This window comes from Ammospiza caudacuta, chromosome 2 (genome assembly GCF_027887145.1).
Source record: "Ammospiza caudacuta isolate bAmmCau1 chromosome 2, bAmmCau1.pri, whole genome shotgun sequence".
Classification (NCBI taxonomy): Eukaryota; Metazoa; Chordata; class Aves; order Passeriformes; family Passerellidae; genus Ammospiza; species Ammospiza caudacuta.
The window spans coordinates 54,150,251-54,166,825 of record NC_080594.1 but is presented as its reverse complement, the minus strand read 5'-3'; the positions used below and the strand labels follow the sequence as shown (position 1 = coordinate 54,166,825).

At 34.2% G+C, this 16,575-nt stretch overlaps 1 protein-coding gene across 4 annotated transcripts in view; it reads right to left on the bottom strand.

Moving 5' to 3' along the window:
- NBEA (neurobeachin) overlaps positions 1-16,575 on the bottom strand; it is a 453,368-nt gene that overhangs the window by 370,669 nt on the left and 66,124 nt on the right. For all 4 annotated transcript variants that reach the window (XM_058800580.1, XM_058800578.1, XM_058800579.1 and 1 more), the window contains exon 2: positions 3,133-3,364. In XM_058800580.1, the coding sequence (XP_058656563.1) occupies positions 3,133-3,364 (232 nt within the window). The remainder of the gene's footprint in view (positions 1-3,132; positions 3,365-16,575) is intronic.

Below are 16,575 nucleotides of genomic sequence, written 5' to 3'. Positions count from 1 at the left end.
CTCTATGAGTTCAGGCTGCCCTCTCATCCATCGTTCAGACCTCTCAGACAGAACTACAGACACACTATCCCAGAGAGTCTCTCAGAGCAGGTGATCTGCTTCACTACTCATCCCCTGGAAACAGAACTGCAAAACCCGAGTCCCTCAAGGAAGGTCCTGTGCAAGTGTTAAAAAAAAAAAAAGCACCAATCATCTATGAAAATATTTTCTCCTAAACTATTGATAAAATTGCTGACCATTCTCTATATTCATATGACAGATTGTCACAGTATAAAGATTTGTTTGTGAAAGGTGATGCTTCTGGAAAGCAAACTGAGCTCATTTGGGTTGTCATTGAGACTTTCAAAATGATTAAGCTTTTATTCTTCACCACACAATCTGTAAAATTGAATTAAGTTAAAGCACTCAGAACCTCATGGATCTGAGAGTCTCCATCTAAGCAGACAGAAAAATTCTTCTTATTGCAAAAGTTTGGGTACATGTTGATTTGCTGCTGTCTTACTATCATAAAATCAGAGAAGAGTGGCTTCAGACTTAGACTGGTCCTGAAAGTGAGCTATCAGAACATAAAACAAGCATTATTGCCTGTCTTGTCTATTTAAACCCTATCTAGGTCTAATCAAAATGTTTCACCAAGGAACAAGAGAGACGACCTAAAAACAAACAAGCAACTCCCAGAGAAGCAAATTACAAAAAAAAAAAAAAAAACAAAAAAGCCTGTACCATTTACAGATGATAAAAGCCAATTTCAAAACATTGAGCTGACAGAGTATTAGCAACTGTTTTGGGAAAATAGTGGTAGCAGTAAAAATTAACACAGGTCTTGTTCAAACCATCCTCCCCTTAATGCTAAAAATCATTTTAACACAAAATTTTGTATTTTAACCCCTGGCTTTGGGAAGCTCATAGAAATATTTGAGGCAAATAAATTTTACAATTATGACCTCAACATCTGCATTAGGAAACAAAGATACTGCTTTAGTTGTTACTGATTTTGCCCAATATCAAAATAAATATTACATGACCTTTTTTGTTACTTCTGCCTTATTATCAATGTTATTACCCCTTATAAAAGTAAACTAATGTGCTTACAAAAATCAAGAGATAAAAGCAAAATGATCAATTCGCTTACTTCCATGTCTTTTTCAAAAAAAACTCTCCAAAAATTGTCTATTTACAGTTATGAGAGAAAAACCCCAGGAAGCATGATTCTGTTCAATTCCTGCTCATCATACATAGATGAATACTCAGATAATTTGAAACACACTGCAAAGCTAAAATGCCATCAGAATTCCAATTTTCAGTTTTGATTTTCAGCTAAATATGCACTCCCTTCATCCATGTAAGCACACCAAAGAACAAGCTTACTTAAGTTTTTTGTGCAGAAGGTCTCCTTCTGAAGCACTGTGTGACCACTCAGAAAAAAGATTATTGAGGTAGAGGATCCATTAGGTTGTTTTTTTTTATTATTATTTACTACCCCTGGCTTCTATTAATGTCTGTAAATTCAAAGAGTTTTTTTAATTCCTAAATGCTCCTAAAAGCCAGATCACATGCTCTTGATTTCTGACATCCACAATTAATTAGGCAGTTAAAAAAAACCACAACTCTCTAATGGAGGCACTATTACAGTCTTCTATGCCCCACATACAAGTACCACTCACAGGAGCTTAAATTGGATAAATTTTGTTGGTGGGATTACTCATGTAAAAAATTTATTTCCATTACTAAAACCCTGAAAAATTTTAGGATATAAATTTTTGTTCTCATCATATAATGTGCTATATTTAACATGGAATAAAAGAGTATCTTTACCCTTACACTATTTTGACATACCATACTTACAAATATTGTAAAACAAAACATCTTTGGTGAAAACCATCATTCATGAATCTATTGGTCTGTTGTACTTCAGTCTGAATTTCACTGTACAGTATTTAGCATAACACATGATTTTAGCATTTAGAGATACATTTCTAAAGATTATGTTGATTATGACTTGCTTTGAAAAACAGAATGCAGCTTTTCCAAATACCTAATATTACAAACACATTTATACTGAAACAAAAAGGAAAAAGTACAAGGAATAAATCATTCCTCAGTAATCCAGTTTTCATCCTCTGCAATCATCTTCTTGCTTGTTGTCTGAAATCCTTGCTAGTTTACTGTTCCAAAAACCTTTATATGTGTCAGGAATCAGATAATTTCACTAAAATATTAGAATTACAGAAGGTAAACCTCTGACATTTTTCAAAAACGCCTCACAACGTCAGGCATTGTGAGACAGCCTCACAATCCTACCATCAGTCACAAATTATATAAGAACTAAGAACTTTGCTTTCACACTGTATTGAAAGAAAATGCCTAAGCTCCCTCAGGGAAAATAAATAGTAATCATATCAATCTCCTCAGGTGCCATATTTAAATGTGATGAGCAAACCTGTTCTGTATCCAAGTAAACAGGATCATAATGTGTACCCTGCTATGGAGAGGATGTAGTGTGGAGTACCCTAAACTCCTTCAAATATTCTATGAAAACCTTAACTGGGCAATGACTTCACTTATTTTCAGCAAACAAACAAAGCGTGCTCTTTTTTTTAATGCTGCAAAACATTATAGAATGTTAAAACCCACAAATGTAAAAAATTAAAATATAGGTATCACAGGAATACATTATGGAATGATCGTTTAATGTAATCCATATATCCAGCATTCAAACCTGTAAATAATACCTGTTATGCTGTCATATGAAGTTATGTTTAAAATGGATCTAGTAATTCTGGCATCATGATTAAATTGACAAACGTATATAAAAACTAAAATATTGCCTTGTAGTTAAAAAGTCTAAAACATTGTTTTTGATTATTTTAAATTGTTTTTATCACTAACATAACAATATCTTCTCAAATGAATTAACAACCAGTTATTTTACACCACATATCTACAGAGCTTACAAACTAAGAATATATTTCTGTAGTTTTCCTGAAATTAATAAAAAAGTACTTCTGACTCAATAGCAGTACTAATGAAAACATCCCTTTTAAAAAACAAAACATCCCATACCCTTCCATAATCACAAAACATTGGCAGGTCAAGAATGCAATAATTATTTCATCAGCTGGCAATTTATACCTGCAATCATGTCGTCCACAGTACTCATCTTCAGCAGTACCTGTTCAATTAAGCCAACTTCCGTGCTGGTCTGTAAATTACGGACACTTTTACGTAGAATTGCAGTGAACATACTCCAGATTTCTGCTTGGCATGTCACATCACAGTGCTCCAAAAGCTCTGACATGCATGTGATGCTCTCTGCATCCTGGATTATAAAGTTCATCTCTAGATCAAATTCGCCACCAACCAGCTAAAAAAGAAAAGAAGAACATTATTACAATGTGAAATACATAGTTTAGTGTCTCTCATACCTTCATTGTGACCAATACAGAATATGTTTGACATGGTTAGAGAAGTAACTTTGATAAGAGAAACTAATAGCTATGCTTTCTATATATGAAGCATTCCTTCTTGTGAAGTACTTGATAAGGTAGCCTGGCCCAGAGAGATGTAGTGCAGAACCTAAAAAGCTCTGAAAGAAATTGAGGCTTTTCCACCATTCTCTGAAATTTGCCCACTCAAAAATAAAAAGACACTAAAATTAACTCAGCTTTTTCTCATTACATAAGTCGACATTTGCCCTTAGTTATGCATTTGGAAGACCTTACTGCCTTTTCCACTATCCCACCCAAACAGTCATGCGGTCATGGTTGGAAAAAGAACTACTCATGTGCTCTGGAGTAACACAGACATAGAAAATTTATATTATTATACCACATATCACTCATTGTGAGGTCAAGGAAACGAGCTGGCTGGTGCAAGGGAGAGATTGCACCAGGAAAGGATCAAGCATTCAGATAAGAAGTGAGTTAACAGCAGTTCTGATGAAATGACAGCCTGACTCCTATTTATCCAGGTACTGGCAAAATACTTTCCAAAGTCCTAAGCTCCAATAAAACACAACAACAACCAGGTGTGTACTAGGAGGGAGAAAAAAGCAAACCAGTAGAAGATATAGTCAAGACCAAATATATCTTCAGGAATGGAATTCAACAATTTTGATCAGTCATTTGTGTAACTTAAAAAAGCTGAACTCAACAAAATCTACTAAACCAAATATAAAATTTAGTTTAAAAAAAAAAAAAGCCATTTTAATGGCATAAAAATCTTTCCGTTCTGAAGGAAACACAGTCTGACTCTCATGAATCCTACTTTATCCTAATAACTTTGAAGAATTTTGAAAATACCAGTGTGAAATTTGACAGAATCATGGAAACACAGAATAGCTTATGTTGGAAGGGACCTTTAAGATCATCTTGTTCACACTGCCATGGGCAGGAACATTCCCCTTGACCATGTTACTTAAAGTCCCATCCAACCTTGGCCAGTCTCTCTGGGAAACCTGTTCCAGTGCTTCACCACTCTCACAGTAAGAATTTCTCCCTAATATCTAATCTCGACCTTCCCTCCTTCAGTTTAAGGCCTTCTCCCTCTCAACCCAGCACATGCCCTTGTAAAAACTCCCTGTCCAGCTCTCTTTTAGGCTCCCTTTGAGTGCTATAAGGTCTCCCTGGAGCCTTCTTTTCTTCAGGCTGAACAAGCCAAGTCTCTCAGCCTGTCAGTAACACTAATTTTAGTAACTGTAAATATATTACACAAAATAATGGAATAAATTAATATTAAAATACCTTTAAGAATTTTGTTCTATTTGTTTAATGGAGTTACATAATTAAAATCTCAATAAAAAGCTTAAATTAAAGATATTCAAAGAATTATCTCTTATAAGTGCATAATTTCAACAGTCAATTTTAATAGAAGGCAATTCTATGGCCTATTTAAAAGCAGTTTGTATTGACTTGAAATTAAACTCTAAAAAATAAGCAAGTTGAAATACTATGCAAACTTTTTTTGGTGGCTAAGCCTATCCAAATATTCAAAGACTTCTTTCATAACCCATCTTCAGACAATTAATATAATACATTTAGCTTCCACCCTAATTCATACTTTACATTCACTTTCAAATTACTTTTTCCTCTATCAATTAATTGCTAATAATAATTATAATTTTGTAACATAAAAGATTCTAATATGCTAAATATATAAACTGACTACCTCCTTAGTTCTCCTGAGACATTTAATTACATTCAAATAAAAACTATTATCCTAATTATAATTAGTACTTCAATTTAAAACTTGTGACTGCATAGCATATATTTGCATATTTGGTAAACACATGATGTGTACCAAAGGAAGGCAAAAAAAATTCAAGGTTAGAAACACACTATTTCTATGTTCATTATTTAGAATGATGAAATTTTTCATAGAGGTTTTTACTCTCTTTTCAAGAAACCCAGGCAGAGTTGTTATTTCTGAAAACAGCAGCAACTTGTGCCTACTTCATCCACAATCTGCATTGTTGAGTTTTCAGACATCTCTTCACCAGGGTGAGCCTTCTCTGAGATTATGTCAAAAACACACAGAAGTACAACAGCCACCTGTAGAAGACATTCAATTGAACTCCCTTAGATTAATATTCTGAGATGAAAGTAAACATCTCCTGGAAGTGTCTACTTTCCTCCGTTTCTTTCCATGGATGGAATCTAGGATGAAGAATTGTATCTGCTGAGAGTTCATCGCTGGATTCATTCAAAGGCCATGTGTTCACAGATCAGAACAACTGGCCTTAGTTGGCCTGGCTTTTGCAAGAGGGTTGGATCAGAGAACCTCCAGACTTCTGTTTCAACCTCACCAACTCTATGATAATATTTAGACAGGCTAGCTTCAGACTAGATATGCTACCCATCATTTGGTTTTGATAAGCTGGACTTAAAAACAAGGAAAAAATTCAGTTATGCCTCAGTTGGAATGAAGAGGTACAATGCAGACTGATTCCCTTTCCTCAAACAGTATTAATAGTAAAATTCTAATTAATTTAAATTAATAAACTAATATAGAATCAGTAAAACAGATTAAAATAATTCACTGTAGACTAAAATAATTCAAACCATATTTGCTTTCTAATGTAATCCATTTACTGATGTGTAACACTTAAGAGACTGAAACAAAGCCCCTGTATCAGTCTAAAGTTATAGGATATTTCTGTACTAATAAAACCAAGATGTCTCATCTATAAAACATCTCAGAGAATCTGCATCAAAAAACACACTCAAGGCTCATAAAATTGGTTCTATGGAGAATCTTCTCCTGGGCTACAGACTTTCCAGCAGGTGCTACAACTATTTCACTTGTGCAACTGGCCACAAAAAACTTCTAGCCCATCAGGTTTACTGCAAGAAAACATGAAAATGTTCCTATTTAGCCTTAACATCAATCTAAGTATACTTCAGACAGAAAAAATTATCATAATTATCATTAAAATCAACTTCCTTAGTAAAGGAAACAAATTGATGTACTAATTGACAATGACAGCAAAAATTTAGGATGGTAGGGGGAGGTGAATTCTTTAAAGTAGTCATCCTAAATTCATCATGAACTTCTTGATAAAGAGAAGTCTAAGATGAAAAGGAAAAGCTAAACAAAAGTGAAGCAAGTATACAGAAATAAATTAATATGATTAATTTCTGCTCAAGAAATAAAGCAGGCATCTCTGCCTGTGCGCAAGGTGCACAATCAAATGGAATTCAGCCAATAAAAGAAGTAGGACATTAACTACAAAAAAGTACCCTCTAACAACATTTCTGCAGGGGGATTTCCCAAGGAGGACAGTGGGTAAATAGGAATACCCAGTCTCCACCACAGCAGGGGGAGGTAACCAGGGGAGAAGCACAGTGGCAGTGAGCTGGTAACACACTGCCACTAATGAAAGGACCAACTTTGCTGAGGAGTCAGAAATCATTAAATGCAGTTAGAAACCGACTGCTGAGAGCTGTAAAGATTCTTCTGATATCAACTGTCCAGGAAGCAATGCTTAAAAACTCAAAATTAGTAAATGCAAACTAATTAAAAATTGTTATAGTTTTCCTCATGTGTATAAGACAACAGGCTCCAAAGTCTGATATTATTATCCAGAAAAGAGATCTTGGAACCCGTGAGGATGCTGCTTCAAAAAACTATGCCATATTAAAAACTGCCAACTAACAACTAAATATTCATAATGAATTTGCTGCTTTCTAAGTTGGGCAAAACTGCAGATGCAACACAATATACCAAAAAGTTAAATCATACTTCGAAAAAGTAACTTATTTTTAATATAGCTCTTGTAATACACTTCTGTAATAAGACAAATTTCAGCTGGAGTACAAGATGAACACTTCAATAGAAATCCTCACAGAAGCCAGTATACCATACCATAAATCAGGGCTCTTTCCATATCACATATCTCAAATAGAATCTATTTTTATGTCAAACACTAAGTCTTTGCATTCTTCAAGGAAATATTTAATATTTAGTAAAGACCATGTGCTTTCACTGTGATTAAGTATCCTGAAGTATTGCTTGTAATTTCTCATATTCTGCATCTTTCACAGCACAGCTATAAAAAATGAATCACAGTCTAATGTTCAGATAATGGTTACAGGTGTGTTGACTGTGGTCAACAAACAATTCCTCCCAAAGTGGTGCTGAACTGCCAGCAATAAGCAAGTTAGACTGGAGTCTCCACGCTGAGATTGCCTGTAACAACAGATTGACACTCCTTGCAAATTTCTCCAAGAGCCTTCCTTAACCTACACCCCCATTCTCAAATGCAGCTGCTTTGCTCAGAATTTCCATTTTTCTGAGTGTTATGGCCATTCCTCACTAAGTTCCTACCATTCATCATGCTATGCAATAAAAGTGTTTCTTCCTAAATTGCCACATCTCTGCAGAACTTAGGCTGGTTTTTTACATCTGTTTGATCTAGACCAGAGAAGAAATACTTCCCCAAACAGAAGAAGTTGTCTACATATCTCAGACAGTACATTCATACCAGTTCTTGAAATGCAATAAAATACGTGCTGCCCAACATCTAGAATTAAATTGTTGACTTCTGAAATTGGATTTTTTTAGTATCAGATTCTCCAAATCAAGTTTGGAAGAATGAATTGAAATTAAAAGTGAGTTGAATATTTCAGCTGTATTTGACCTAGAAGAATCACCTAGTCCAAGTGTCTGACCATTCCAGGGCTGTCTGAAAGTTCAAGCATGTTGATAAAAGAATTATCCAAAGGCTTCTTAAACGCTGCCAGGCTTGGGGCATCAGACACATTTCAGAAAGCCCATTCCAGTGTTTGACCACCTTCTTCACAAAGCAGTGCTTCCTAACATTCAATTAAAATATCCCCTGGTGCAGCTTTGAACCATTCCCATGCATCCTGGCACTGGATACCAGGAAGAAGAGCTCAAAACTTCACTCTCCCCTTCCTTTCCTCAGGAAGCTGTAGACAGCAACAATTAAAGACAGTATATTAGAGCTATATAAACCAAAGTCTTCAAGCATTTGCGTCTCTAAGTTTGCTGTTCATTGCTGTCAAAGAAGCATTTTCTAGCTTCCTTCAAGTTGGAGTCCTGTCTGCATTTATTTAAACAAAAAACAAGAATATGAATTCCAACACTAGAGAGACAGTGTCACTGAAAAATTTAAGTATCACAATAATATAATTACTACAGCCCTAACCACATCCAGGCCTAATCTCCACCAAGTCACTCCTACATTCTCTCTCCTAATTAAGTAATATCACATTTGCTCTCCTTTTTCTAAAGGCAAAAATAAATGAAGGTATAACACAGTCCACGTAACAACCTCATCTGTTTTAAACTGCAGCATTTTAAGTTGAAGTATATACATATACAACCAGAATTAAAAAAAAAAAAAATCCTGTAGCTATATAGGAGGTAAACAGTTTGGAAACAAAACTATTAATTCTCCTCCTCTCCTCTAATGCTCATCTCTCATTTTAGACATTACAAAACAGCTGACTCAGCATATGGCACAAGTTTCCACAGGCAAAGAGCTGAGAATAACCTACTCAGATGAGAATGAAAATCTCTTAAAATCCCAACTCAGTTAGTTCTTTTGAAGAGAAAATTAGTAAACATATAACTCTTGATAACTAAAGCCATCATATAACATGGAAGTATAATTTTTGTCAAAATTGGAGCATCTTTTTTACAAAACAACACTGAACTGATTTCATAATCACCAGTGAGAATTCCAAATATGTGGCATCAGACTGCCACTGTTTCTTATATAAAGACAGGCAACAGTATAAGCATTAAAACACAGTTTTCTGAGAAAAGTAGTAGGGGACTCGAGCGGGAGAAAAAACAGGTTACTCTTTTATGGTCATTAACTAAAACCTTAAACTTCTAAACAATTAATTCACATTTTTAGGAAGATTCTTCTTCAACTGCATGAAAGAAGATTTCTTCAGGCAAAACCATTTAGAATGCTAAATGGAATAAATTAAATTGTTCAGTGACAGAAATGTGTGCTGATCATATGCATTTGTTAACCTAAATATATCAATATAACTACAGAGAAAATCACAGCTAAAAAGAACTTAAGAAGGGATGTTTCATAACTGGTACACATTCTTTATTTATTTTTAAATTTAAAAAGGTAGTCCTTAGAGATTTGAATTATAGCTGTGTGTATCTGGGCTAATTTTCACAATTCTCCTTATCATCATTGGAAAGTAAAAGATGCTTAAGGCAAGTGATTATCTCAGTGGTTTTAGATGCAACATCAGAATGAAATAAATCTTTTGCAGAGAACGTAGTACTTTTTACTGACTATAAAAGGACAACTAGTTCAGACAGGCACTTCTAAAGTTATGTCAGATAAATCTTAACCAATGTGCTCACAATATGGTTTATAACCAAATGACAGCACTAAAAGACTGATTCTCATGTGAATCATTACAACAGGATATAATTCTGCACATTAACATACCCTTTTAAATGAGCCTTCCTTCATTTAACTTCAAAACCATTTTTACTCTGAATAATATATTGCACTATATGGGTAGTTTGTCACTAAGGGAATGCTACCTAGCAAGTTTATTGACAATTTAAAGCAATCTGAGAAATTAAATACTACTTTTTGTACTTGTTGAAACAATATGAATGAAGTAAAATGGTGAGCTTTGAGAAATTCCACCAATGTGCTGGTTATTATGCAAGCTTAAAAATATCCCATGGATTTATCTTTATTTTCTTACATTTTCCCTCGAGGGAGGAGGACACTCCTGTAGGCAGATCAGCTCCAGTGGTTGACCAACTGCATATACATATGATTTACTGAGACAACTATCAATTACACTGGGATAGATCACAAGGCTGTATAACATCCTTGACAATGTTCTCTAAGTATTGCTGAGGCTTAAAGAGAAAAAAGACAAAAACCCCCAAACCACAAAGCAAAAACAAAGAATGGGCTATTTGCCACAAATTTCTTAAGCTGTTTTTTACCTACTGTAAAAAAACACTGTTTTGGGGTAGGACAGGAATTAGTCTGATGAAGTTCAAATATCAGCCTTCATAAAAGCTTCTTTAGCACAAGAATCAGATCCCTTGAAATAAAAAATCCTACCTCTAGAAGGAATGCAAAGAAAAGTTTTGAAGTGTGACACAAGACAAATCTTATCCACTTAGAAGAATTTATAAAGTAAATCCAACCATGTCTGACAGAAATGAAGACAGATAAAAGTATTTTACATAAAAGTACCTAATCCAAAACACAAACCTAAAAATCCTTCTCATGGTCTATTGTTCCTGTGCCATTAGAAGGAGACACTGTTCCTATCTATTATTTTGATCTCCACAAAACCATTTTTGGCCAAAGCAGAATATGAGATTTTACTTTAAGACATTGAACCTGAAAAATTAGAGACTAAGAAATAAAAATTGCAGGTTTAATTTCAGTGAAGTAAAATTAAAACCATTCTCAAACTTGTAGCTAATTTGTTTTCAGTTTATCTTATAAATTACTTCTGATCTTGACTTAATCCCCAAAGAGATCAGCCAATTAGATAAGGGACTTTTTTACATCAAAAAAGAGAACAGATACTGAGAATTTATTTTAATAAATGAAACCAAGCAACTTAGGTTTGCCACATGGCTGAAACCAAAAATTCAAAATTGATTTTTATGGACTACAAAGAAGTTGATAAATGAGCTCAGCTTAAAGAGTATGTATCACTAAACAGACATCACCACATTACCAGTTCATTTTGCTTTTAATACTTCATAGCCCATTCTTGCCTGTCTTCTCTCACTTTCAATTATAACTTTAAGATCAAGGTACAGATGCTAGTACAGTATAAACTCATGCTTCTAATTGCCTGTTTTCAATAACCAGGTGTATTTTAAAACAAGTTACTTGGTGGTGGTTTGGAATCGAGGCTTTTCTGGTAGGTTTTTTTGTTGTTGTTTTTTGGAGTTGTTTTTTCTTTAAAGTATTTTCTTTGTTTCCAAGCCAGAAGAGAAGTAAAATAAATGGAAATAACTGAGAGTTACAAAAATCACAAATGATATGCACTCTGAAAAGATAATTTTTTTTGCAACTACTTCTGTAGCCTCTTCTACTAATAAGTCTATGTACTTGCACTGCTGAAACTTGAACAGCCAAATCTAATAGGTCAGCAGCATTCCTTATTTGTTTTTCAACAGTCTGAAACTATATGCAGCTTTTTGGGGTGTTTTCAGTAGTTTGAATGAATATATTATCTCTGTAAAGCAAACCTTGCTGAGGTTTAACATAGTTATCAGAGAACATCAACAAAAAATTGAAATTATAAGAAACACTAAGCTGTCAAAAATAACACATTGATTTAAATCTAATTTGTATTGCACAGCAAACACTATCACACATGATGTTTGTGCAAACAGCAATGTCTGTTTTTAAAAGGAGACAACTGGAAAAATCCTCAACACATGCACACCTGTTTCCCAAACTTCACATACAGGAGCAAGGAGAATGTATTTGCAATAAATACTAATAGAAAATTGAAGTCAACAGAATTTGCCAGTAACTCAGAACAATTGTTTTTTAAATTTCTTTGTTGATTTTATTCATTTTTTATTATTCAAACATACTTGTCAAAGCAATTTCTCTTTTGTGTGTTAACTCACAGGTGCACTCTGTGGCTAGAATAAATTGCAACAATACAGTTAATGCAATTTTAGTCTTGGAAAATGATGGGGTTTATTTTAGAATAGTCAGTGGGATTGTTCTCTGGTACATCAAGGATACATACCAATTAAAGAAGAAAAACATGACAAAGAATGTTGATTTGTGAGAATCATGGTGTATGTGCTACCTACACACTTTGGCTAAGAACAAAAAATAGCCACACACGATCAGGACGAAGCCCACCAGCCCCAAGTAGTAGCCCACTATCATCTTCTAGGCAGCCATCACATATTCCCCCTTAGTCTGTAAACCCAAGCCAAACAGTCTGCAGGCTGTCTTCTTGCCCCCTTCTCTCCCATGGGGTACAATCAGGAGGGCAAAGTGGTTGCTCTCAGAGGGCATTACCTGTTCCTCCTCACTATTTAGGAGCTCTCTTATGTGCCACTTACTTTGCTAAATACCACTTGACCAGCTTGCTTTTTTTTATACCACTGCACTGTTTGGTAAGAAAACAAATTACTTAAATTTCTATATTAAGATTAAGCTATTACCTATTTGAATTCCTAAAATGAAATAATGAATTTTGAGAGTGTCCTATTCTCATGTCCACCTTCTCCTTAAGTTTTGGTTTTCTTTAGGGTCTTTCACTGCTTTTATTTTGAGATTTTTCATATTCCTCTTGTCACACAACACTCAACAATACTTAAAAGCCCAGAAACTATAAATCATGGCTATGCAATATTTAAAACCAAAACAATTCCAATGAACTTAGTTATGCCAGTGCCATTTTCCAACTGATACGTATAGATGCACATTAAAGATTAATGGCAGAGGGACAGCCCAGGCAATTCACAATACCAGGTATAAAATGATCTCAAAGAACACTGAAGTGAGATGTGCACAGCACTGGTCTTAACTTCGTTTTGCTCAGAAGCAGGAGTTTAATGGGAAGGTCCTTAATTCTCAACATCCTGCTGCTTGCTTACATCGATAATTTTGAGACATGTAGTCATATTTTCGGTTGTCAGCATCCTGAAATGCTGAAATTTCCAGTGGCAATGTTCATCACCAGCTAGAGAAGCTCCACATTCAATTTCAATGTGCTCATTCTCATCAATCTTTCATTTTTAATTAACTACTTACCATGCAGTCCTCTGCTCCAAAAAGTTAATGTGGGAGAAAACAACCCAGTGTTTGGCATAGTGAAAAGCCCTCTCTCACCTCTGAACAGTGACTCTTTAGTGACTTTAATGATTACAGAACTAATACTGGGCATGTGCTATAGTTCTATTTAATTCTCTGCATACAACATAACTAGGTTAAAGACAACAGTAAATGTAGAACAATATCTATTATAGAGTTAGACTGATCTATGGAGTTTGAGGAAATGCTTCCCCATAGAATCTACCTAGTTCTTGATAAGACTGAAATGCTCATTGACTGTATTTTATAAATAAGTGAAATCAAATGTATAAAGAAACATGATATTACCTTAAATCTTGCTTTTTTCCCATTTTCCCATATAAATTTTAGTTTATAACTAGCAAAACCCTTCCAAACCTAATAAATTATTACAAAAAACAATAATTTCTCTGAAAATGCCATCGTTTGCAACAGCACAACATTGTCTAGTGGGTGAAAAAATACAGAATACATATACATGACTTTAAGATGTCAGGGCTGGAAAAATCTCAATAGCCACCCTCCTTAACAACAGCCATATAATTTCTGTTGCTTTTCAGTTTTGACAGCCTGAAGTTGGTTAAATTTTCAAGCACAGGCATTCTTTAAGGTTCTGTGTTTCTTTAAGAAAATCAATACAAATTACACTATTTGTAACATTTTTCTCTTCCTCAAAAGTGCAAAAGATAAAAGACAAGAATTGTAATTTAAAACTTCCTAAAATTTTTCTAATCCAATTTATTTTTTTCAAGTCCTTACAAGAACCTGCCCTTGATCATAGAAGCAATTTCAGACACCACGATTTGTAAGGCTAGGATTTTTTAACCAGATTTGTCAATATTATCCCCTTTGCTTCTCTAAATAACTCTCAAATAGTGGAAGAAGTTTTTTCTAGTTTGTGACTGGACTCCCACAGGGTTTTAGCTGTCATTAATGATTTAAGATTTTTTTTTGTGCAATGATAAAACACAAAACCTCAATTGCTAAAGGAGGCACCACACAGACCATAATGAATTGTTTTACAAACATTTAAGTGCATCCTAATTGCCTTCCCTCAAGCTTCTTAATTTATTATGCAGCTCCTCATCCAATAAAATATTTTCTTTAATTTATAGACGATAACACAGTTAAGAACAAAGGCCAGAATTATACAGCCATGTAGGAGGTGCAACTCTAACGACAAAGGATTCTTTTAGAGAAGGAAACTCAAAGGCAAATAAAGAAGTGTGAGAAACGATTTATTAGTGGCCAGAGTTTCCCTTATGTAAGAAGCCTGTTGGATCTTCATTACACAAAGTATCTCAGCACTTTAAAAATCAGTGACAAGAGGCCAAGTATCTACAAAAAGTGTAACAGTATAGGCTGGGCATACACTATAATAGAGAAAATTCAGTATATCAACCTCCTATTATTTGTGACACAGCCATCTCTTGCTCCAGAAATAACATCATTGCTTCAATAGGCCAATAATTTCTCTGATTACTTTCTGAACCCTCAAATTCTTGGAGCCTTCACAGCCCATAGTAAGGAGTCCTACATTTTCCCCACGATTTGTGTAAAAATATCTTGTTATGCATCTGCCAGAGGTGTGTTTAATTTCAGCCCTCTGCTGCTTGCATTTTGAAAAGCATAAACCAGGTGTTTTCTATCACATTCTTCCCTTTATTTACTTATATTTCAAATACACTTGGTCAGCTCTTTTCCAAGCTGAACAATCCTACTTTGTTAAGTCACTTCTCATCTGAAATCTGTATTTAATCACACTTCTTACCCTTCAAATTTTTTGCTAGTTTCAATATATTCTTTTGAGACTGGAAATCACCAGAACTTCACACAACATTCAAAATACAGACATATCAATAATTCATAGAGTTTCAAAATATTACTCCTGTATTACTCATTTTTCCTTAATGCTTCCTTATATTTAATTTCCTTTTTTGATTGCTACTAAGAACCAAAATATTTTCCACAAAGCTAAAATCACTGTGAGAACATTTACAATAATGCCTGTCAAAATGCACAGTTAATATAGGTTCACAGATGTGAAATGAAGTTCGAACTTCTATTACTCCCTATGAGACAAGGAGAAAACAGACTTTATATAAGTACCTACACAAAATAAATGCAGTTACATAAGCGCCATACTTCTCTGTAAAAAACAACAAAACCTTCTCATTCATGATTTCCATCATAAGCTCCATTTATAAATAATTGCTACACAAAACTTCAACTGAAAGGATAGTTCTAGTGATAAATAATTAGGAAAATAAACTCTGCTCACTCAAAAAGGAAAATGCATCCTCTCATCAGCACATTAGCTCTTCGCTGATTCACTTCAAAAACAAAAACTCAGCCAAGAGAAGTGCTTACAAAATTATGGTGAACAGGCAACAATCTTTTTTTCAGCAAAATACTCCATCACACCTTAACATTTCTTCTATGTTTTGATACTAGTCCTATTCATCATTCACTCAACTAATGAACCTTGGAGGAAACACTTCAGGATACACTTTTATCTTCTCTCTAAGAGCCAGACCCGGATTTTGAAAACAATGTAACTGTGGACTGAGTTTCAAATCCTCCATCTGCAAATCTAATTACAGAGCTCCATCTGTACTAAGAATTCCTTTCAAGGCATCATCTAACTGAGTAAAACTGAAATCACATATCATTTGGTTTGATTACAAGATAACTACAGATGAAGTGTCAATAATTACATGGTTAGGTCTTATGTAGTGGAGGAAATGCAAGTATTCTTAATTGTATTAAAAGAGAAACTCATACACTGCTTAGTCAAAAATCTTCGAAAATTGCCAAACTACAAAAAAATTTATGAAAATTTTCTCAGTACATAATTAAGATTTACCTCTACTCATCAGATGCAAATATCAAGCTATTATTAAGAAGAATTAAAAAAAAAAACAGCAAGAGGGGCCTTTTAGAAAAGAGGGTTTTAATCACATTAGAACACGTTTTCAATCACAGTCCTTCAACGTAGCCATGTTTTATTAATGAAGATTTTGGTTCTAAAATAATCAGCTGTCATTTGAAGTAATTATGTTTGGTGATGCCTAACATATTCTTCAATCACATTTTAGGAAAGAAATTAAAATACAAAGGACTTAATACACCTAACTTATTAAAAAATGCAAAAAACCCCTCCAAAAAACAGCATTCCTGTCACACAAAATGAGAAAGTAGAAAAAAAAAAACCAAATCAGATTAGAAGTCATTCACATGAGACACCAGTAAAAATTCATACTCAA